Genomic DNA, 25,150 nt, shown 5'->3' on the forward strand with positions numbered 1-25,150 from the left:
CAGCCTCTGTGCACCTGACTGAGCTGTAGATGTCCCTGTTCTGTGCAGGGGTGTTGGACCAGATGGCCTTTGAGTGTCCCTTACAGGGATTCTATGATAGGATGCACTTTTTGCTGTCTCTATCCCCAAAGAGACGGAATAGCAGGTAAACCAACCAGATACTGCCCCATAACCTTTCATCCTCCCCTGCCTCTGCATCGTGTTCATCATTGCTGATAGGGAAGAGTTGTAAAGGAGTGCAGAGAAATTGTTTCTCACTCCCATCCTTGGCTGCCAAAAACTGAAAACAAGTGTTGAAGGAAGCACAGCAAATTTTGCCCTGTGCAGGCTGTGTCATTTCTGAAGGGAAAATCAAAACCAGAATAGAATGGAAGAGAGAAGGAAAGGGCACCACAGCAGGAAAATGAGTTGCTGTTTTATTCACATGAAACACAGGGAAGAAGGGACAGCACAGTTTCCTGAGGGCAGAGCTGGATGGCTTCTAACCTGCCAGGCTCACTGCAGCCGCAGCCTCTCTGCCAGCACTGTGGTCTGGGGCCCAGCCCCAGCGGGGGCTGTCTGCAAACTCCTCATATTTGTCTTGTGAGGGTGATGAGCTGAGAGTCTTATTGCTGCCTGTGAAATCTGTTGCAACATAATCCCATTTTTAAAGTGCTATAAGAGAGCTGGACTGGTCAGGAAGAAAGTAGACAACATTTATTGTTAAGTTTTTATTTTTTTTATTGCTTTTGTTTTGCACAAACGTTTCCATGATCATTACTTCTTTCTTGGTCACACTTGTCAATAACATCACTCATGGTAAAGCTCCTTAATAAGGAAATGGGCAGTCTTGTATAGATCAGTATGTGTTTTATTTGACCGTAATGATGAATATCCAATTCTATTTCTATAGCTCCCTATATCTTAAATTTATTTCTCCATATTTTAAATGTGTGTATGTTTCCTTTTGATAGATTGTGATTTTTTTTTTAATGTAGGACAAAACAATCCCATTGCCAATTCAGACATGTTCTGTTTTGATGTTAAAATGGAAATAATAATAAGCCACAAGGAACTATACAACAGAGCTGAGTTAAATCCCCAAAGCCAGTGTGATCAGAGAGAAGGGTGAGATGTCAGACCTGGCCTAACCCTCTTCATTACGCCTCATTTATGCAGTGCTCTCACAACTGTGGGTGATCTTAAACATCATAATTGAATAATTATGGCTCACGATGTTTTGCCTTAGGGCATAGTTTTAGCTTTTCCGTATGTTGCAAACAACGTTCCATGTCATTTTGCGTTAAGAAACATAGCAGCCAAGCTCTCTATTATGCAAGAGCAGCTTTAGGCTCACAACACACAAATGTCTGCTTCTTCAAGTTTAAAGAAAAAAGAAGACAAAGAAAAGAGGCAACTCACCCAAAACACCTGTGTGAAAAGCAGGCAGACACTTAAAGAGACTTTCAAGTATCCCGTTTGTGGTCATGTCTGCAAACATTTGCAGCAAAGCTTTAGTATGTTTTTTAGAAGAAACAGTGATATGCCCACAGGTAATGACCACTTGTTCGAGGTGTTTGAGGCAAGTTGGTATGCAATTTGGCTAGTTAATATGGCTAAGAGTTGGACCTTTCAATAGAAGCTGTTCATAAACATTATAAAACATTTTGAACTGAGACATTGGTATGTGCTGAGTCATTATTGATGACTTTTCTTTTAAATAAGTAAATTTACTTTGAGAAATGCAGCTGACACAATAGATTGTATGACATACAGTAAGATTTTGCATAAGGGTTTACACTTTGGAAAGTAAACGTAATGTGCTGGTGTAGTGGCGTTACATGTCCTTTTCATATACAGTTGACTATAGGTCCAGCCACTTTGGTTGATGCATTGCAAGAATAAATGACGTGCTCAGGGAGTGCTAGATTTCATCCCGTCACAGCTTGATTCTTCTGCACTGCTGGTGAGTTTGCCAGTGGCAGCTGAGGTGACATGAAATGGGTTTGCTTCTGGAGAAGTGCCCCAGGAGATGCAAGTATGAGAGTTGCTTTGTGCAGCTGAGTCACAGCTGCCGACCTGCAGTTAGTATGGAAAAGGGCCTAAGCAAGACTAGCAAAAAAGTATTGGAGTAAAACCAGTAGTCCTTTATCTTATCTGAGTCTCACAGTTTAGTAATGTTTATTTTGTGCATAATAGTGCCATCTTGTTATATATATAAGGATCAGTAACTCAACTGGTCATTGTGACCTATTTTGTTTTCGATATAGAGACTACAAATGAGAATACATTTTAAGTTATATATTTTAGAATTTTCTGCCTTTCTCAAAACAAAGCATGAGGACTTTGGTAACGTTTTATATAATGCAGAGTAACGGGTATAATTTTAACTTGTATGATTGATATAACCAGATGTATCTGACGTGTCAGCATGATAAATAGAACACTGCATTTATGAGATGTGAGTGGTTCCACTTTCAAAGAAAAGAATTTAATCTACAGCATTTTTAATTTATTTATTTCTCTTCATTACCATTATTTATTTTTATTGGAACGTTTTTTACTGCACTTGCATTTAAAAAGTCATGTTTAAAAATCATTGACATATTTTGCCTTTAAAGCTGCAGAGAATTAGGTCAAAACTTCCCTCCATCAAAGACTGAGAAATTCAAAAATGGCGTTTGCCTGTAGGATAGGGATGAATGCGCATCAGTTTAAAGGCCAATGAAATATAACTGCAAGCAAGTCTTTACTATTGAAGTCATAGAATTCCTTCATTAAAATTGAAATGGAAGAGAAACAGCACGATTCAAAATTACTTATGAAGGCAAATATTCAAACACATTAAATATTTTTATTTTTTTAAAGGAAGTCTATAGTCTTAACAATCAGTGGTTTGTAGGTACAAGAGTTTCCCCTTCCCTGCATGAAACTCAATTTGATGATGTTATGTTTGCTCCCCTTTGTGTTGAAGCATTACCAAAACTGTAAAAATTAAACCCATTTTAGGGTCTTTATGCAAAATATTTCAGCTATGTATTATTAGTATGCTACTGAAATAAACTGTGGGAACTGTTCTTTGCATTTTGAACTGTGTATAAGTTTGGAAAAAGAAATAATATGATACTATTATTCTTAGGGTCATTCTGGAGCTACGTACCTAAGCATTGTTACTGACTCAAAAATGGCTGTATCAGATGCAAATGATATAACAACAATGGCCTATGGCTGCGTACATTCTTAATTTAATAATGCTGATCTTAATAATCTGCTAAGTATGGTTCTTTGGTCTTCCTTTTCCTACATAAAGGAGTTTACCTTCGCTGTTAGATTTTCCTGTTACCTTTTCTTAATATAAGATTTAATGTTGCCCATAAGAAAAATCACAACATATAACCTAACTTCTTCAAGCTGCCTATGTTGATCTCTGGTCTCTGATTAAAAGCTGGTCTTTCTAAATGAATATTCAACACTGCACTCCCTACAGTTGAGGCATAAGGCATAATTGTACTGAACGACCGAAGCAAAATTTCCTGATGGCTGAGAAGCTGCTAAAAACTTGTGTTCTATCATTTAATCTTACCAGATAAGGAAAAACATCTTTCTAATTTCCTGATGTCATTACCTGAAGCCGTTGGAACCTAAGAGCAATATTTTGCGTAGTTGAGATGTAACATTTTACATGTTCGTAGTAAAGCAATGAAAACAGATACTAGGTTATCACAGCCCCAGGAAGAAACAAAGCCAACAAAACCAAAACCAAAGCACCCTAGGTTGGAGTGGAGTATATAGACTAGCATATTTCCCTCAAATCCAAATGAGTAAGGAAATTTAATTAGGCAAATCACAGTTGTCGTGCTCTGTTTTAGAAGTCCCAAGGGTGAGTCCTTTCTTTGTCTGCACTGTGATAAATGTAGGTCTGTTGATCAGAATGACGGAGATATATGGCACCTTTGACTCAGATCATAACTTTGTTTTCTTTTGTCTCTCAATTAAGGATGTTGTTGTTCTTTTCCTAGGTAAATAAATTTCAATTAATGAAATTCCAGCTGTCTCATATATTATGGTGGTGTAAACTTGAAAGCATTTAGCAGATGCCCGTATAAAATCCATTAACACATAGTGGGTTCCCTGACATTTTAAACCAATATGTCTCCAGCTGGAACAAACAGTGGAAAACAAGTCCACATTCCTAAAAATTTTATGGCACTCTCTAATGAAGGTAAAAGATTCCCACACAGAAGGGGACATATTTTGGAAGAATAAAGGATGTCCTGTTTCCAGATTTCCAAGAGAAAAGTCATGAGCATATTTTGTTATATTCAGTTGTCCTTTATAGAAGTTTTATAATGTTGGATATTAAAGGAAGGAGCAAATTAATATTACAGGTAAAAGTTGATCTTAATTCTAAGTTTTTACCTAGTATTTACCAGTACAGAATCCACTTGAGAGTCTCTAAAAATTAGTAGTCAGGAACTGATAATTTACTTGTCCCTAAGCATTTTAATCTGATACAACTATTAAAACAACTTGAAGACTGCCATTAAAAGCTTATTAGTAGTTCACAATAAAGTCTTACCAGCAAAATCAACCTTGGGGAGAGAGTAAAGTAATGGGAAAAGGAAAGATGACCTTGACTTGCCTAGAGCTTGCAGTATTTCATTTGGAAACAGGCCATATTAGAAGAAAATCAGGTACCAAATTGGTTTGTGTAGTACAGATGTGCATAGAAACTGTGATGGAAGAGGATGGAAATATAGCTCATTGTGGTGAAGTAAACATTGCAATTGGTGTGCTTTTAAAGGCCTATTTTAATTTGTTAAAAGAAAAAAAAAAAAGTTTATTTTAGGAGTAAACTGGTTGTTATACAGTAAACAGTCTTTTTGCTCTTTTGGACTCCTAGGATTTATTGTAATAGAAGCAACAAGGAAGATATTTCATCCTTGTGTAAGTTTACCACTATGCAGAAGGCCAGCTCAAGGCCTGGTTTCCGTCTGAATCCATCCAAGCCTTTGGTCTGCAATTTAAATGCACGATGCCTCTGATGAGATCTGCAGCAAAACGATGGATTCTTAATATTAAAATGTTTTGTAAAATGATACCTACCTAGGATACTGAAATGCTTTTCTGTGTTCTGCTGTGATTTACGTTACTGCACTGACAGTGTCGTCAAATAACCGTGACAAATTCAGATGTAAAGTCTGTCAGTTGGAAGGCAAATTTGCTGATAGCTATTCCCCTTTAAAATAGCTAACCTATGTCCTTACCACATACAGTTACAATGGCATTCCAGTAGTGTTCTTGTCTATTTTAAGGATTTAACTGCACAGGTAAGTCATTGTGTGATATTGAGAGAGAGAGAGCAGTGTCTGTATAAAGGCAGTGACTACTTAAAAGACGTTTAGTGCATTGCTTCCTTAAATCAAGAGCAGAGCAAATAAAGGAAACTAAATCTGGCTGGAGATTCTGACCCAGCTGAAGATGCTTTTTGGAAAGCCTGTCATTCTTGAGGAGCAGAACTACCATGGTTCCCTTTGATGGTGTCATTGCCACAATCCTGTACTTGGCTGTCCTCTCTATTGTAAATTAGAATAGATGAAAGCTGTCGAGCGAAGCCTGTGATGGAAGCTAATTTGATGTGATATAATTGATGAACTCTAAATTGTCCCACTTCTCTCTCTTGAAACAGTCTAACTGGAGCTCAAAATGCCAGAGTACTTTGATTTACACTCTGCCACTTTTATATAGGAAGTCTCATTGTGGGACTGGTGAGAGATTAACTCTTTCACAGTATTTTGTCTAATCCACAGAGTATGTACAGAGATTGGTGCAACCTCTTCTAGGGATACTGCCAGAAAATTCTGATTTCTGGAATGTGCACCATGTGCTATCAAGATAAAAACAACTTGACCTTTGGTGATACATGTGTTGCCAGGATGGTCCACTGCAATTGGTAATGGGCTTTATATTCCAGAAATTAATTTTAGACTGTAGGATTAGGGTATTTAGTACTTGGAAATCCTCAGTTTATAAAATTCTGGTGAAGTTGGAATATTTAGGAGATTAGACAGGTTCTAGTCCCTTCAATAAAGCAACTTTTCTCACCCAACTCCACAGCTCAACTCCTAAATTAATTCTCCATTAATATATTGCAAGCTTCAGACTTCCTTACCTCGGCAGTTTCCTGTTCAAAGTACTTTCTTGTTCTAGATAGTTGAACTCAGAGTAAATCATCTTGGTTTCTTGGTTTCTTTCAGAGGCGAGAGATAATCAGTTGTCTTGTTCTGTAGCCAGAGTTGAAAGCTTTGTGAGCAATTTGTTTTTCTGCTATTCTTGACCAGTCACCGTTAAGAGGTGTAAGATCTCACATCTGCTATATCAATTGTCTCAATTTAGTAAACATGAACAAAGGAGAGATGCTTTAATTCATATTATTACTCCAGTCAGAAAGCAGAACTGCATCTCTTTCAGAACCATTCACTTCCCTGCACAAAATGAGTTGGCTACAACCATGTGCCATTCCCTCAAGCAGTGTGTGCCAAGTTCTTGCTGACCTGGAGGTGATGGGTATGGTGAGCTAATCTGTGAAGTTTGGAATATTCATTTGGATATGTAATCAAATTTCAAATCGGTGTCCTTGTTTTACACTGATTAGCTAAATGCCTCCTCTCTGAAGCTGCCAGATGGACAGGATTTTTTGCACAGTCACATGCAGAAACCAGACATTTTTCACACTTCCTGGTCTTTGATGTAACTTAAAACTGGCTACAAACAATTGTAAACAATTAACAACAAATAAAATTTGTAATGGTTGTTGATGTGAAACATACTGCTTTTAGAACTGATCTTGGATAGGAGTATTACAATGAAAAGGCTGCCAGGGTCACTGACGATTTTTAATGGGAGTGGGAAGCAGTTAACCTGATATCCAGTTACCTATAACTGGAAGTAACAGCTCCATTTTTTTCCTCCATTCTCTAAAGGAACTTTTCTCACTGAATTCAGAAGGACAAGATAGTATGGCATGCTTGCATGGCTTGCAGTGGTGAGGCTGTACAGCTCCTTTCACTGCGGACCAGTTTAGATGAGGACATTTCCATCCTGATGCTGGCGGGGTACTGGAATGTGCACCTCTTTTTGATCCCCTTTGCAAGGCAGTGAAATTGATGGTTATTTAGCTTAGTACTTGAAGAATTAAAGTTTGAAAGCATTTGAAGGCTTTACTGTGATGTCAGTCACATCTCCAGTTTACCTTCCTTAATGGTAATGTGCTCTGTGCTTTATGTTGTTTAATTGCTAAGAATGCTGCACTTCACTTGTTTCATTTACATTGTCACTCGTCAGTGCATGAGTAATCTCAAATAATAGACGGTGTTAAAGAATTGGAGACAAACTTCACCTTTAACAAAATGATAATCAACAGAAATGATAAATGGTAAAGGCAAACATCACCTGTATTGAAATGGTACCCAGAGTTTTCATGCTCATTTTTTATTTCATCATTAAAATAATAATAATAATAATAATAATAAAAACATAACATCGGTACAAATTTATTAATAAAAAATAGAAGAAAGGGAACGATGAAGAAAAAAATACAAACCTTGGATATATAGTCATCTAAAAAATCTTTAAAGTAAGAGTACTTACACCTCATCTTAGTGACTTTTTCTTTGATAGGAAGAGGAATGTTTTAATTAAGGCCTTGTCGAAAGCCTGTAAGTACCTACAGTGGATAAGGAATATGGTCTCAAGCAGTAATATAGAAACATGGGGCAAAGAATTCTTGCTAAATATTTTTTGATAACCAATTTATATTTATTCTGGAATATTTTGGGAACAGTCTATTGTTCTGATCTGATCACAGAGTCTGACTGGTTTTTCTGTAAGTCTAAGGAGGTTCAATAGGGCCAGAAAGGAACAACTGTAATTTCCTTCTTAGAAAAGAAAGAGGAAAAGCAAGGGCTGGGCAATTGGAAAGCAGAACATTTATTAAGTATTAAAATAAAAATTTCTTCAAACAATCTGCAAGAATTTAATAAAGATGAGGGTAACTTTCAATACTGTTTTGTCAAGTACAAGTAATGCAAAACCAATCTGGTTTCTTGATACAACACACATGCAGACATTTTCAAGAAGAAGGAAATGAGATACAGCATTCTTTCTGACAATATTTCACATAACTTTCTCATAAACAGCCTGAAGAAGGAGTAATCACATTTGGATTATAATGTAAAACTGTATGCTTAGGGATGCTTAGGGTAGTTCATGCTAAGCAGTCAAGAGTGGAATGGGAAAAGTGACATCAAGTGCGATTCTGCTGTGATCGGATTCTGGTGTTTATTTGTGACGAGCCAAGGTTATTGCATATGTAGCACCGCTGAACTAAGAGTGTGCAAACATATTGAAGGATGGAATTGCAGTCTGTCTGTACAGAAGAAGATGGGAGACTGAAATAATTGGCTGGAAAGCTACAATTCCACCATTCTGTAATTGCCAAGTAAAATGTTCTTCTCTGAGGAAGATGTAAGCATCCGCAGGAAACAAAATGTAGGGGAAAATGAGTTTCAGAAAGGTTTCCAAGCTTAAAGTTTGTTAAGAATATTCAGAAAATGAGGTGGAATTATAATGGATTCTGGCAAAGAAGCTGGTATAATGCTATCAACAAAAAGATCTCTAAGGTGGAAGAACCTTCTCTTCTGCCGTGTAGAATCTGGGGCTCCACTTTTTAATGAGAGTGCGAGGCAGCAGGAGATGCAGAAGGGAGCACTGAAACTGGGAGCGAAAGTGGTGAAAAAATACTTGTATCCCTACAGTAGTTTGAAGTTGAGAGGATTGAAGGGAAGCTTCAAATTCATGAAGAGCTCCTGTGGAGGAGAAGAGTGTTATTTTTTTCTCAGATACAGACAGGACAAGAAGCAATTGCCTTAAATGTCAGCATGGAGATTTAATTTAGATTTTACAAAAGACCTTTCTGACCCAGGGGCTGTCAGGCAATCTGGACTTCTGGAGTGACTATGGAATCCCCATCACTGGGGCCTTCCTTGGAAACTTCTATATCTGCTGGAAAGATCTTAATCACTCTGCAACTTGCCGTGGTGTAGGACCAGTGCACAGAGGTGGACAAACTGATCTCATCTGCTACCACTTATACCCAGTTTCCTTTATTAGATCATATTTACTATCTTTAAGGAAATCTGAATTGCTATAGGGCAGCCAAAAACTTTATTTCAGAGCTGGGAATTGTAAACTTGACGTCTGTTCTCTAATGTAAATAACTGAAGCCATTTTTAACAGTTGTGTTAATAGTGGATGATATTAATGATGCCTCATTTCAAAAGCAGTAGCTTGATAAAATGAATAGGATGTACTCAATTCTTCTAAAAACCTTTTGATTTAAGGTAGCTTCATACTCTGTCTATTCCACTTATAAACATGACACTTTATACTGAAGTACTCCGCTGTCGGTGTTAATAATTCTTTAGTGGATGTTTTAAAAAGCATTTATTTATGTGACATCACTGTAAATGAAAGAGTTCCAGAGAGTAGTTTGCATAATATGGTACTTGAATCTCACTTTCATTTTCTGAAATAATTAATTTAAACACATATTTTAGTATATTCATTTATAAATAACTGTCCTTGGGCAAATTCGGTAGAAAGTCTTATGTGGAAACATTTTTACATTTGTAATTAGTGGATCTAGTTCTCTTTCCCTTTGTACACAGAATTAGTTTGTTGAATAAGTATTTTTAGAAACTTTCTGCGAATTGAAAATGGTTCTGCTGGCTATTAGCAAAATAATAATGGTTTGCTGAAAGGATTTTCTAAGCCTATTTGATTAAGAAGAGTACAGTGCTGGAGTTTGCAAGGCCTGCAAAAAGACTTAAGTCTTGACTAACCTTTAAAATGATTATAGTTCTCAAAGTACGTAAATGCACAACATGAATTCATGGGATTAGGTCTTGTTTAGTGCTTCTTAGATTTGAAAGCAGTGAGTTGTGGCATAGAATTGAATTTTGAGCTTATTATTGATTCTTCAAACCCAAGAAATCTTCATATGCTAAATTAATCCTTTGGGAAAGTACCTGAAGGGTGGATCAGAACTTTACTGTAACATGAGGCTCCAGCCATAAACTGTCTGGAAATGAGCATAAACCAGTGTGCCATTTCCATTGTAATACACAGATTTCATACTCGCAGTCTTACAGAGATGGGAATCATTTTCCAGAACAAGAAAGATCCTTAACCTACAGTCACAGCAGATTCATGTTTTGCTCTTTGCTTCCAAATGTGCAGTATATAAAAAGTCTTTTCCTTGGATCTTGCAACAGAATGACCTTTTCTGGGCTCGTCTTTTTTTGTCTTTTTTGATTTGTTCAAGGGAAATTACAGACAACTGGTATTTGGTTTCCAAAAAGGATACATAAAAACTTGACCTTTTGGAATGGTTATTTTTTGGGATGTGTACACTGTATTTTAAGTATGTCTTAGCTATTGTTTGCTAAGCTATGTCTAGTTTAAATAACCCTTCATTTTATTCAGTGCAATGCTAGGATGAGAAGTATAACTCCTCTCCTTTTTTTTTCTCAAGACAGACATTGCACACACCTGAAATCCCTTTTTCTTCAGGCAATTTTGAAAGAAAGTGGCATGGAATAGGCCCTGATATCTTAGTAACTTTCTGTAGAGTCTATTTTGCAGTGCAAATAGCGTGTTAGTCTATGGCCGTCTTTTTAATATCACATTTCCTACCTGAATGCACTCTTGGGTCAGAGCACTTCCACTTAGCAGGCTGGGAAATGAGGCATAGGGAAGGCAAGTGGTCAGGGTTATTTAGGAAGTTCATGGTGAAAAGAAAGAGTGAATCTAGACTGTAAAACTACTACTGCTGTCATGAGCATGGTTATTCCTGATCCTTGGTTTCCAATGGTATCCTTTGTTAGCTTCCTAAAGTCACCATATCTGCTGCAATAGTGGAATGGTGAGTTTATTTCACTTCAAAAGAAAAATCAGCTGATTTGGAAATTAACCATGTAGGTCATTCAGCATGTAAATGAGACATTCCTTTCGTTTCCAGCTATGTAAAATACCTCATTTAATCTGAAGAGATTTGTGCCACTAGTAGTTACAATGAGAAAAGTTACAGAGAAAGCACTCTTTGTGACAATTAAAGCTAATAATCAGAGCCACATTGAAATATCACTGTGTACAATTCAGTCTGAAAATGAGAATTTAGGAATTTTGAGGATAATTAAATTTTATTTCTAACTTGTATGGCCATAGTCCAGTTGGATTTGTGCATTCATTAAACCCACTTAGGCTACTTCTGTAGATTAGATATGGCAATAAAATAATTTAGGAATATGACTTACTGAATTGGCTCATAGAGAATATCTGTTTTTACAGATAAAACATACTCGTTTTTACCCCAGAAGCTTGTCAAATGCAATGCAGCCATAAACTAATAAACGCACCTAGCATTGATGTTTTGATATATATATATATTATATTGCCATCAGTTTTCCTAGAAATCTCACCCAGCAGAGGGCATTTTAATGCTTTTGTTATAGCTATTTGGTGTTATTTGCATCAGTGCTTGACAGCACAGAACCAAAAGAGGAGTTAGAGCCGAGTGATGAGTAAGCAGAATAGGAATTTCAGATTTGATGACTGGAAAAACAGTGTCATTAACAAGCTGCCAAGAAAGACTGTGGAATCACTGTTCTTCAAGATTTTAAATACTCATCTTGCCAGAGTAACTCATGACTTGTTATAATGCTGCTAGTAATAATGCTTCAAAGGAAAAAAGAAAAGAAAACTAAAATCTTGAATGTGAAGGATGCAAACCTAGGTACAACTGTGCGATTGCTAAAATTATAGCTACCCTTTCATCTGCATCAGAGGGATCTTTGGAAAGGCTTTTCTATTCATCTGCTTATGGCAAAAATGGTCTCCACCTCTTCAGCTATTCTAATCTACCAGTTTCTCAAGAATGTCTGTTACTGTCCAGCAAAGAGAAAGTACACCTGTCTTAGTTCCTAATATCTAATGCTGTTTTTTGAATTAGGGCTTTCAGAAGAGAATAGAAGAGCAGTGCTTACTATTTTGAATGCAAGTCTAAGTGTAATCAAACAATACACATTCAAATGAGACATTTCTTCTTACATAGAACTGTACAAGTAATGCATCTTCTCACAGAAGATTCTTATGAACATTTTCATTCTCTTCAAATGGATTTATCAGAGAAGTTCTTTTCAATGGCAAAACATAATTTTAAACCCTGACAAATATTTCTCTGTGACATATTTTGAGATGGTCAATGTATATCGTCCTATCCTATCTTATTCCATCCCATCCCATCCCATCCCATCCCATCCCATCCCATCCCATCCCATCCCATCCCATCCCATCCCATCCCATCCCATCCCATCCCATCCTGTCTCTTCCCATCCATCATGTTCTTAACTTACATGAGTTTTGAGTTACAAATTGGTGAAGTAATTTATACTATTGTAATATCTTCTTGTTCCTCACTGATGACACTATAACAATACTGTTTTATACTTCAGATAAGCTCTATAACAGGATATGAATTCACTTTAAAATTAATACTCTGAAGTTGTTGGAAAAGAAATGAGAGATGAGTCTAGAAACCAAATCTCATCAATATTCTTGGACTTTAAAACTATGGTAAAACTTGAAATCAGTTTTATAGTCAGTCAGATAGAGGCTCACTGTATTTATCAGTCCCATGCTGGGATATTCAGGTTTTGATTTGTCCATAATTTTAAGTGAATATTTAGGCGTATTCTTAAATCTGAGTATTATAAATTAGATTTGTGATAAAATGTTCATGTATTATATGATACAAATCTGTTCTTTGTCTCTGAATGAATATTTTCTAGCTACAGAAGAGCCATATTTTTAGGATTTTTTTTTTCTTCATGATTTTTATGTGCAGTAACATTTTGAATATTTATATAAATGTACACGAAAACCATGTAGTTCCAATTTCTGCTATCCCAAGTTTATTATTACTTATCTGCGATGCAATCTGTTTCTTTTTTCATCTTTGACTGCTGAGAAACAGATGAGTTCCTTCACTCTTACATAGTACCCATGTGTAAATAAAATCTTGGAGATTTTCTCTGTTTCCTGCACAGTCAAGTGAATGACAGGAATCTTCCCATACCTGTATGGGCTATGTGAAAATTGTTGTGGCTGGGTTGTCACACCTGACTGCCACCTGTGGTAGCATATCCCTGCTCACACAATTTTCTTTGACTAGAACTTTTTGTTGGTACAGGTCTTGATACATAAACAGCTTCAAATTGTGAGTTTGTGTCCTATTCTATGCACAAATCTGATTTTAAACATAATATCTTACTGCTTTTCTCCCTTTTCCCCCTTATTTTCCACTTTTGCTCTGCACCTTACTAGGAGATTTAAAATGCTGACCAGATAGAAGCTGTATTTTGAGTAGAGCACATTTTTTTTTACGTGCAAGTGCTCAGCTGCCAAACTCAGCAGCACTTGATGGGTAGCTGAACATTTTAAAATGTTCATTGTTTACAGAACTAATTAAGAATCTTCATGGTATTAATCATCATAGTTCTATTCGTACGTGATTGTATAAAAATTCCAGCTACTGCCTTGTGAATGAGAATGCTTTACTGAACAATTGGCTAAAAGCAGAGAAAACTTCTAACCTTAAAAAAAAATAGGAGCAAATAAAATACTCATTCCTTTACATTCTGTATCAACATCTTTTAAATAAACATTTTTGCATTAGTAGTATACGTTATTGTGCTCAATTAACTATTTTTTCCAAGCAGTTTTATTTGTTTAAAATGACATAGGGCTTCCCATTAAAAAGTATGCATTTGCCGATAGCTCTGTAGGCATACTGTACAGTAATGAGGTCCATATGGTAGGACTGCTCTAATAACATTGCTTTCTTTCATTTTTGTTATTTTAGGAAGAAAATGAGCTAAATGCAGTAATTTTATCCTTTATGAACTCAGTATTTTTACACTTTATTTATTTATTATTATTATTATTATTTTTTGTGGTGTTTATCAAGTCGCTGGTGAGATGTGGGAGCCATAGTAGTTTTTTCTGTCAGGAAATATACAAAGATATTGGTTTTGATACATATAGATCCTAATGCAAGCCAGAAACCATCAGGTTCATTTTTAAATGGAAGGCTAAAAAATTAATGACTAACCATCTAGAAATAGGCTTTCTGTTATTCTTCACTCAGAGATGTGTCAGTTACCCCCTTGGTATGATGTACTGGGAACCCATTGGTATAGTTGCCTACTGAAAGATTCAGAGCATGGCTACAAAAAACAGGCCTTGGGAATATACAGGGTATGAGTTAGGAGAATACTCAACTGTTTTGATTTTAGTGGTCTGAGCTCTTAAAGACAATGTTAAAATGCAAGTTGAGGAAAAAAAAACAACCATGAAAGGTATTACAAAATGTGGTTGTTTTTGTGTCCTAGACTTTAAATCAAGAGTGTTTATTAGTAAGCTGCCAAAAATATTTGTGTACCCTTTACTATTTCAAAGGGTTTTATGAGCAGTGCGTCGCAGTGCAAGTGTCATTAACATTCAAATGCCAGGTTCTAACGTTTTAAGCTTTCCAGATAAACAATAAGGAGAAAAACACAAAGAAAATGAAACTGAGATATTTCCTAATAAAACTTTTTTTGTAAGCGTTTTTGTCTTCTCAAGATGCTGTGACATCCTGTTCAGTTGAAGGAGCACACGACTTTAATTGCATGACTCATTCACTTTAAATATTTAATAATGCTTTTATTAGTTGCACTGAACCAGTGGAGTAAGATCTGTAATATCTACTGCTGGTCATCATTTTTATTCATTGTGGTTTAATAAGCATTATAATTACAGATTGAGGAAGAAATATGAGTTAGCTTTGTGGTTTTGCTTGGGACTTCTGTGCACACTGGTATGATTGGAAGGGATTATACAAACTCTGTGAGCATGACTGATCATACACATATACTGATGCAGTCTTTCCCATACTAACACATTATTCTTCGTATTTAAATAATGGCAGGAATGATGCTGTATAAAATGATGAGTCCTGACATTATTAGCTCCATCTGGTTTAGTAGCAAAGTATGAAAATTTGGAGGCCAAGTGGGCTTTTCCTTGGCAGGTGTTCTGATGCATGCTTTATCAGTGAAATTAGACTTCAGCTATTTATACCAACCATTTCCCATATCTGTTTCCAGTGTGCACAAATAGGAAAGTTATTTTGAATGAATAGCCAGCTAGGGGAGCTTTCATTTGAAGATTTCATCCGAGCTCAAGCTGAAAGACTGTTTGTAGATGACATAAACTCTCCAGGCTCAGTGCTCAAGTAAACACTGATGATGATCATTTGGTATAAATTTCTCCCTTTAATATTAAAACTATGATATGAGTGTTTGCATGCTATTTGCATTCTTGTGTTGTAACGGGAGGTATAGTAGTGAAGCCTAATATTTGGTGCACTTTTTAATGTTTTGTTAAAACATCATTTTTTCCCCATCAGCAACTTATGCGGGAGCGACAGCAGATGGCCAGCCGCCCCTTTGCTTCTGTCGATGTAGCACTGGAAGTAGGAGCTGAGCAAACAGACTTTCTACGAGGGCCATTAGAGGTAGGAACAGTGGTGCTGACAAGGGACCATTGTGATTTGCATATTTATATTGCTAGTCTCATCTGCATCTGCTTTTGAAACCAAGCAGTGTCTGATTACCTGGAGCTGACAAGTCTCAGCTACATATGTTATGCCATTTTCAAGGTGCATAGTTTTAATAGCATGACATGAGCTGTAACAAAAGCCACTGGAGAATCTATTAGCCTTGGCTGGAGTGACAGTCAGCTCACCTGGCGCTCCTTCCATGATGGATATGAGCTGGAGGAATGCAAGATGCAGGAGGAAACAAACCTCATGTTTAGTCCTTTGAGTACACAGTGCCCCCTAGTTAACATCTATCTTAATTAGCAGAGATTGCAGAAAACAAACAGATTAATAAATAAAGCAGCTGTGAGTAGCATTTCAGTGTTTTTTGTATGTACAAATTTAAAGAACACTGAGTATACTGCATATTGTCATTTGTAGGTAATGGCTACATTACTGCATTTTTTTATTGTAATTGCAGACCATTGAAAAAGAAATAATAATATGCATGGCAATGTAATATTGGAATAGTGTAATAATGCATGAAATGGATTCTAGAAGTTTCACCCGAAAATAGAAGGGGAATTACAGTATGTGGATAATAGTGAATGTCTAATCTAAGTCAGTCTTTTGGTAGATGCTAATCCTCTATTCCTTTACTTTTATTTACAATATGGTGTTTACTGTTATTACTTTATCTTATTTATGGTGGGATCTGAGAATGAGGTGTGATAGCTATGAAATCTTTCAAGATTGTACTTTTCTTTTCATTGCTGCCAATTCCTCTTAAATTCAAAGCTTCTCTTACTTTTCTCAATAGCCTCTTTCAATTGAAGATTAAATATACTCTATCAAATCTCTAAGGGTCGTAGAGAAGTGAGCAATGTGAAAAACATATTCATAGCAAAAAAAAAAAAAGTATCAACTCTTGAGTACTTATCAAATTTAGGCTCTCCGTCCTTGTACTGTACAGGAAGCAATCAGAATTATTCTTGCTGATATATTTTAAATACTTGGATTAGATAGTGCATAAAAATGCCGTATCTCTTTGGAGAAGCTTTGTTGTTTTTGGACAAAAAACTCATCCCTGTTATTCACCATACTTCTGTCTCCTTTTATCTTGGTGCAGAAGATCTCTCCAGCTCCCAGACTAAGGACAAAATATGCTGTAGTTAAAAGTTAACTTTTTGGAATGTGTTTTCATTGTTTCGATGCTGACATCTGAGAACATTTTCTCTGTTGTCTTTTCTGAGGGAGGCAATGAGTGGGAGCTGCAACATCCAAACTAATTCTGTACATACTGATTATTTAATTAAACTTTGGAAGTAAACATCACAAGTTAATTGCCATGTTTTCTTCTCTAGTATCTTTTCTATAGCTAAAAGAATGAGATGCTAAAATATTTTAATTTTATTTTACAGTCTTTGTTGGCTATTTCTCCCTGTACTAAGCATTTTTCTAGTAATTGCTTAGTATTCAGTAAACATAGGGTTGCTTTTTATAACTAATTAATATGCGGTCATGCACAGAATAGAGGCCATTCAAAATATCCTTGAAATTACAACACAGTGATCTATATCAAAAGGAAACATTGTGCTGAGCATTAAATGAATGTGATTCAGAACGCTGATTGGCTTTTCAAGTATATTCTGCAAGAAAGTGCCGAATTGAGTTTCTAATCCAGGTCTATCCTGAATTTACAAATGGACACCAGAAGCTGTAGTTGCCATTCTCTTTTTTCATCTCAGATCTTGTTTGGGCTGAAGGAAACTTGGATCTCATGTGTAATTTCAGGATACAGTGCTTAAGCAAAAGACATGCAGTAACTATACCTTAATCTTAAAATTGTTTTTATAATCTTTTGACATCTGGTGTCCATTGAGATTATTTGAAGTTAGAGGTCTTCTGGCAAAAATGAGCAATATTCAGTAACTCTCTTCCAAATCTTCCCTGGCACTGCAGAGGTCTTGCACTGACATATCAGGGTTTCCAGTTTTAATCGGGGGCACTGTGGCTCCTTGCATCATTTCTTTGACACTGTGTATTACTCACCAATTGTTTGGACGTATTAATACATTATTATTGACACCGTGCTTTCAGTCACATTGTACTGTTTCATGGGTGCTTTGATCACAGCACAATGTCTTTGAGCTGTTTCACACATCTGGCTTACACGATACTGGTTGTGTACAGCTGGTGTACCACATTAATATTGATTTTCTGTTACATGTCAATATTCATACGACTGCCTAGGTGGTAATTTCATTTGGCCACTTTAGCTTGCTCTTCTTACTTATTTCGTTTTTTGTTTTTTTTTTTTTTTTTTTCTTCATATTTAGGGCAGTTGTTTTATTATAGAGTTTTATTTTGCAGAAGGAAGGTACATTTTGACCAGTGTAGTCATCCATTTTGATATGTTGGTCTTATATCAACACTTAAATATCTTATTGTCAGCTTAAACTTAGCACAGAAGAAATCAAACTTAGATTTCCCCTTGCCCTCCATCACTTTTAGCATCACATGAACCACATATGCTGAAAATATTGACATTACAATAGTATCCTAATTCTAAATATATGAAGCAGTACTTCTTGTTGTGGCTTGGTATTTATCATAATAATCTTGTGCCCTAATTTGGTGGGAAAAAAAGGTCTGTTTTGCCTATGGCAGCCCCAGTCTGCATCTTAATGTACTTTCATTGGGATGCTATTTCCCTACTCACCCTAAAGTTACACCAGTTGAGGAGAGGAAAGGGAGTCAGATGGGCAGGGAGACTCCATATTCCAAGAGGAGAAGAGAAAGGGAGGAGTATAGTGAAGTGACTGATATCTAAGGTAAAGAAGAAAAGGAATTCCTAAGGTCCCACTGCTTGCAGTTTCAGGTATTGCAGGCTGTTAAAGAACAGAGAAAGAAAACATCAAAAGCTCTCTGTTCAGAGTTTGATAATATTGTGATATTTTGTGATACCACCATATTTTTTCTAGCACTTTTCAGTACTGAAATCATAAAAAATTAAAGTAGCATCTTACATCAATAGACATGATGTGTATTTCCACGCAGTGCCCTCAATGTTAAAGCACCTTTTATTTCTTTCATTTCTTTTTCTCTGGATGTGGCTGCTTTTTGCTCTTCAGTATATCATTTAGGCTGCCTTCATATTCCACTCCTCCTGTAAGGAACATTTTTATTTTTTTTCTCAAACATAAACCACTTTTGAAGATAAGCTTCCACTGTGCTGCTGCCACTCATTGTAGTTAATCTATACGTTAAGTGAAAAGAACTGTTTTCTTGTCCTGTTTTCCCTAACTTCTGGCTACTTTTCAGCTCTTTCATAGCCCCTGTATTATTCTGAAACAGGAACAGATTCTTTCATCAAGCCTGTGAGATAAGTTAGACGCTACTGTAAATTCTAGTGTATTGCTATGCTAAGTCCCTGAAAAACAGCATTTACTGTGCTACATCTGATGCACTAAAAAGAGTTTCATCACTGTCTGCATGCAAACCAAGTGCAAATTTGCTCATTTGATCACACATTTGATATCTATGCAGTATGACTGGTATATTTTTTTGTTCATAAGTTATCTCTGCAGAAAAACATGTTGTAATCCTTTCAATCATATATATGTATGTTTTCCATCAAGTTACTGTATTTCTTGTAGAATTGTCACGGATGTTAGATAGATCTCAACTTCTGAAAAGGTAAGATAATCGCAAGGATTTGGGAATTCAGATAAAATCTGGCCTTTCTCTATTTAGCAGCAAGAAATATTTATGGTACAACAACAAGTTTTGAATTCCAGGCAATTCTGAAAACTATAAGCAAAGCTTATATGAGTCTCCTATGGAGATCTTCAAGACCTGTCTGGGTGCCTGCTTGTGCGACCATCTGTAGGGAACCTGCTTTGGCGGGGGGTTGGACTCTGATGGCTAGAGGTCCCTTCCAGTCTCTGCAGTTCTGGGATTCTTCTAATTTACATGAGTTACAGAATTGGAAGTTATGCACCAATGCCAGTAGCTACTGTTATGCCAAGAATGGCTATTGGAAATCAGAGTGACTTATTAAAACACATTAAAGTCCTGTACCAGAGTTTTGTGGAGTTTGGGTAATTGAAGCTTATACTAATAAGATGTTTTGCTGGTTTCACTGGCCAATAAATTGTCAGGACTTTTTAGCTTGCTTTATAAATAAATCCAGTTAAGTTGTGTTCATTTTCTTGTTCAATTTGAATAATTCAATGAGTAATCTTTGAAACTGCAACCTAAGCATACTTCACTATTTTGTACAAAATGAAACCAGTTGTATGCTTTGTCAGCACTCAGCTTTCATTGTCTTGTTGACATAATGTCTGAGATCAAGGAACTGACTCTTACCAATTCAGATTGCCATTGATATTCTCAGTTCCCAGTTTTAGATTCGGCATAAATTAAGCTGCATTGTAAGACAGTAATTACTTATTGAAGACCATGATGAAATTGTCCTTAGAATGGTTATTGTGTTTTCATTGAACATAAAGGCACTGCATATTTGGCAAGAGGTGTTATCAGAGACCATTATACTTGCACTTCTGCTCATTTAAAAAGTTATGCTGTATAATTTCAAGTGTTGTTCATACAACCTGATTGGAGAGCTGAACTTTATGAACTTCAAGGAACGTACTAATTATATAATATTATGATATTGATTTTGTATATAATATTAACAGAACTGTTTATTTTGTTTACAATATGAGAACTAGAAGTTATCCCACACTAACTTTTCAGTAAAGTAGACATTCTCCTGGATAGGGAAGGATAGTTTTGCTGGCTAATCAACCTGTTTCTACTTGTATGATTAATGCTGGAGAAGATGCAGTATCAAGTATAGATGCAGCTTGTGAGGCAGTTCAACAGCAATCACACACAACAAAGGTTGTTCTGATTGATTCTAGGGCCTACAAAAGCCATAGGTGGACTCAGGGGAGCGTAAATGTCATTTAGAGACATTTACCCTGTTACTTCTTTTAGTCATCATTCAGAAACTAAGGGTACATTTTTTCTTTTGTAGCTTAGAATACTTTGGATATGCCTGTGCAAAGTTGTTGTTAGATGAGCTCATTTAATTCTCATTTTCTTTTTATCTTAGTAATGTTTTTATTTTACCCTGTATTAATTCCAAGTTTGTATCATCCATATGATGTGTCTATAAGTCAAGCTCTGCTTGCTATTGGAAAGACCTTGCCTAAGTACTGTGTCCAGTCTGAGTCACTGCAACAGAGGAGAGAGAATCTAGATCAGAACAATGTGGGCAATCATAGCCAAGGAAATTGGGTGGACTTTTGAAAGGAGACAAAATAATGACCTTCAAATATGCAAAATGTGAGTAGCAATCAGGACAGCAATAACCTTTTCATTGTGTGCGCTGTAGGCAGCAAAGGTGTGATGGACTTAAATTGTAGTAGAGAATGTTTAGGCTTAATATTGGGAAAAGCTTCTGATAATAAAACAGAATCACTGGAAGCAGTTGCCTGGAGAGGTTATGTAATTTCCTTTATCGTTTTTTAGAACAGGGTGGACGAACAGTTCTCAGAAATGATGTATGGCTACATTTGCTACTCTCCTTTCAGCTCTGCCCTTATTATGAGTCTGATTGCCACCCAGCTCTTCCTTCTGCAAAATCTCTGAACATTTTCCATTTCTGTTGTTTGAAGACCTTAATTGCCTTCATTGCATTATTAGTTTTCTTTTACTGAATGATTCTGACCCTTCCCTTCACTTTTGCAGTTACTTTCATTGATCCACATCCTCAGTTTTCTTCCAAGATCAGGCACCGTTAAGTTTCTCCATGACTGTGGGTTTGCTTAATGTGATCTCCAACTCATTCTGGAATTGCTTTAACTTTTCTCATTGAAGACTGTATTCATGATATAATATTTTTTTTATCTTAACCACAACATTACCATTTTTATAGCCTTTCAAAATCCATACATCGTGAACTAGTAGATCTCAAAGAAATGTAGTCAGATGATATCCCTGATGCTGAAGAAAAGAGTCTATTTTGGATCTAAATTTCTTTCTTTCTTTTCTGTGTTACTGAAGGGTTATACTAAATTTGCTGAACCGTGTTTCAAGAAGACCATTGTCTTGTGCTACATTTTGACCTTGTCTCACTGTGTTCTCCTCTGCTCATTCCCTCAGTCCTATTTATCTGAAAATTTTTCTTTTCCCTGAACTATTATTTTAAATCCTACCTTCAAATCGTTCTCTTCTCCTTTGAAAGGATTCTTGAAGATTTTTCTCTTATACCGTATGCAGGCATTATTAAGATATTTTATACCATAAATATTCTATGTTAATTGTTAAGAATGTTGACTTTTGACAGAATCCTTAAACAAATTTTTTTTGAATTCTGGGTTCTGGAATGTATGTAGTCTCTAAACTTAGAGAAAACACATTTTTAATGCCTGAATTCTCCTATTTGATTACTTATTTCTATTGAGTCAATTTACCTTCATTGATCGGATATTATAAGAATGTGTTGAATGTGATGGATACGAGATTTGTATACTTCCAAGCTGGTCTCCTTATATTTCATGCTAACATATCTTGAAGGTAAAGGCTCTCCTGATTCACCTCCGTGAATCCAGTTAGTTTAGTAAAACTGTTTTTATTCAGATTGTTGTTTTTTATTAAACAAAAACTTCACAGAATGTATTTTGCATATGTACCGCATAATCAGATAACTATAAAAATTGCTTGGATAGAAATATATTATTTGTTTCAAACAAAATTGCCATCAAATTTTATGCTCAATTGGAACAATTAGCAGGGTTTTTGGCTGACTAGCTAAATGTAGGTGTTTCAGCAATACTGGCATGCTGAGAATAGAAATTGTTAAATTACTGTATTGCGCATAGTTGCAAATTGAAAGTATCAAAATACACATTCTGATTGTTTTCAAGCAGAAGTGTATAGATGTGTCTGTAAATGTTATGAAAAATGACACTTTACATGCCCTATTTTTTTACATAAATAAATATAATCTTGTTTCATAAGGTAGAAAATTAGAAAAATTAGTGAATGCAAAACAGAATAAATGTGTGTGCAGCTCTAGGATGATCTTTTATCAAGGTTTCTTGGGGAATCATGCATTTGGATAACAATTCCATAACAATATAATTTTTCTAAAATTTTTTTAAACAAATTTACCAAAGCTAGGAAATAGCTGTACTACCAGAATAACCAAAGAGCACATATGTTTAATTTTTTTCATGGTTTATTTCTACACCTCTCTGTACACCCTATTTTCACATGCCATTCCCTGCCAGGCTGCTCTTTCTAGTTATGTACACTTTCCAGAGCTACAGAGAATGTTCTTTCCATCTCAGTATCTAACTTTGTTTTTGCCCACTTGCTTTGTGCTTTGTGGCTCTTGGATTTTCAGTTGCACAGGGGCTCGCTATGAAGAAGGCTGAGATGTGTTCCTGTTCAGGTAGACTGTCACACACTCCTGGATTTTGTAGAGGTTGAAGCTTAGCTCTTTTCTTGCCAGGGTCACTCTTCATCTGTGCTGTTGTACTAAAGGCAGATGAAAGCCCTGCTCTATTTGCCCATCATCAAGGTGGGTGGAGTTTAATATTATGCTGCCCAGCACTTGTTCCCTATGTTCTCAGTGGAAGAAGAGGGAGTATGCAGGTTAGACATTAATTTTCCCTGGTAGTATTTTGAGAAGTAGATTCATTTCTTTGCAATGGTTATTTAGAAAGGCATGGTAATAATTACAAGAAATGAATTACAAGAATTACTACTAATTCACTTTGGTGAGATGAACTTGCAATTTCAAAGAGGCCACAAGAAGGCTGCGTATGTAGGTTACAAGACATAGCTTTCATTTCAGTGTCTAAAACAAAGCAGTGGTAGAAACACTGCCTATAACATTGGTCTTAGTAATAATCTCAGCATTTTTTATTGAAAAAAAATATATAGTATTCTTAGAATTTGATGGTTAACCCCAGTCAGGTTTTAGGACACAATGGTATGATTCCTTAATTGTTCCAAAGGAGTTTTTTTTCCATGTAAAATCTATTTTGGAGACTGAAGGATTGTTAATGGTATACTGCAGTGTAGTAGGCACTTCTGTAAAGTAGAGATTACAAGACCAGTTAGAATGCAGTGAAATTGGGAGTATCAGTAACAGGAATATAATCTATAACAGGAATCCATCTAATGAGTTAGCAGTATTTGTGATTGCTTCCAGTTATACACGTAGTATATTTTACAAATCTATTAGAGCTTCCTATAACAAAAACTGTAAAATATTATTATTAGTAGGGTAAAGAAGTAGAAATTTAAACAGGTATGTATGAAATGAAATTTTCCTTTTTTTTTTTTTTTTTTTTTTAATAGTCATATTACTGGACTTTTATGTCAGGTAGAATTTTAACTTTCCCAATGTTATTTCTCATATTGTATCCTTGGCAAGATGACCTTTCTCTTATCTTTATTATTCAGCTTTTTGTAAGAAATGGAAAGTTTAAGGAGACAATTGCTGTCAGCTTCTTGCCTCCACTGTTTAGGCCTTTGAAAAAGATGTATAAATATTGAACCATCTGGAGTTAATAAATTGAATTACTCTGCTCTGCAAACACTTTAATTGTTATTAAAAGAAAAGCCACAGGGCTTTTGGAAAGGTAGACAATTGCAATTTATTTTATATTACAATATTTTTTTCAGATTTGTAGGTAACAGAAGGAATCAAATGTTGAACACACTTAAATATTAGTTTATGTGTAAAAGCAAAATGCATTATTCAGTGACTCACATACAACATTTGTATTTCTCAACACAATGCATCAAACTGTGATCTCCACTAAATATAACAAGAGGAACTGATGCCTTTGGCAATGAGATCTAGTGTGATCAATCTTCTCTGGACATGTGGATGCCATAAAGTGCATATTCCATTTTCTTGCATGACAAATCTTCTTAAACCGTATTTAAAGAAAGAAAATATATTACCATTTTGTTTTAAACTGAGCCAGTGAACATCATAAATTGAATATCCATAAAAATCTCCAAAACCTACTGTGCAGTGTTTAATCATACATATTTGTGCTACATTCTCCCATCACTCCCTTGCTGAGCTCAGGAAAGGTGAAGTTGCATAACATCCCAAGTCCAGCACGATGTGTATCTGCTAGAGCATAGTTAATAATTAGACTAGTGTAATTTCATACTTGCCCTAATGCATTTATTGAGGAATACTGTCTTTGTTTGCATGACCAAATGCATAATATTTGCAAAAATATTTTAAAAATTGAAAATGCTTTTATTTTTCACACAAGTTGTTCTATAATCTGACTATTTAAATTTGTTCTTTTCCAAAACAGTTACAGCATCTATTACTGTTCTAGTAGGAAACTTTTATGGACAATATCAGTTGAACCATAGAGCACATTGAGATCTAGCAACAATTTATAACCTATTTGCCAATAT

At 35.7% G+C, this 25,150-nt stretch overlaps 1 protein-coding gene across 6 annotated transcripts in view; it reads left to right on the forward strand.

Moving 5' to 3' along the window:
- ATRNL1 (attractin like 1) overlaps positions 1-25,150 on the forward strand; it is a 403,630-nt gene that overhangs the window by 273,632 nt on the left and 104,848 nt on the right. For 5 of the 6 annotated variants that reach the window (XR_011904014.1, XR_011904015.1, XM_072339810.1 and 2 more), the window contains one exon: positions 15,548-15,655. The exons of the other annotated variant lie outside the window; for it this stretch is intronic. Coding sequence is in view for 3 of the 5 variants with exons in the window: in XM_072339810.1 (XP_072195911.1) it covers positions 15,548-15,655 (108 nt within the window). In the remaining 2 variants the exon portion in view is untranslated. The remainder of the gene's footprint in view (positions 1-15,547; positions 15,656-25,150) is intronic. 6 annotated transcript variants of the gene reach the window in all.

Source organism: Excalfactoria chinensis, chromosome 6, assembly GCF_039878825.1.
Source record: "Excalfactoria chinensis isolate bCotChi1 chromosome 6, bCotChi1.hap2, whole genome shotgun sequence".
Lineage (NCBI taxonomy): Eukaryota > Metazoa > Chordata > Aves > Galliformes > Phasianidae > Excalfactoria > Excalfactoria chinensis.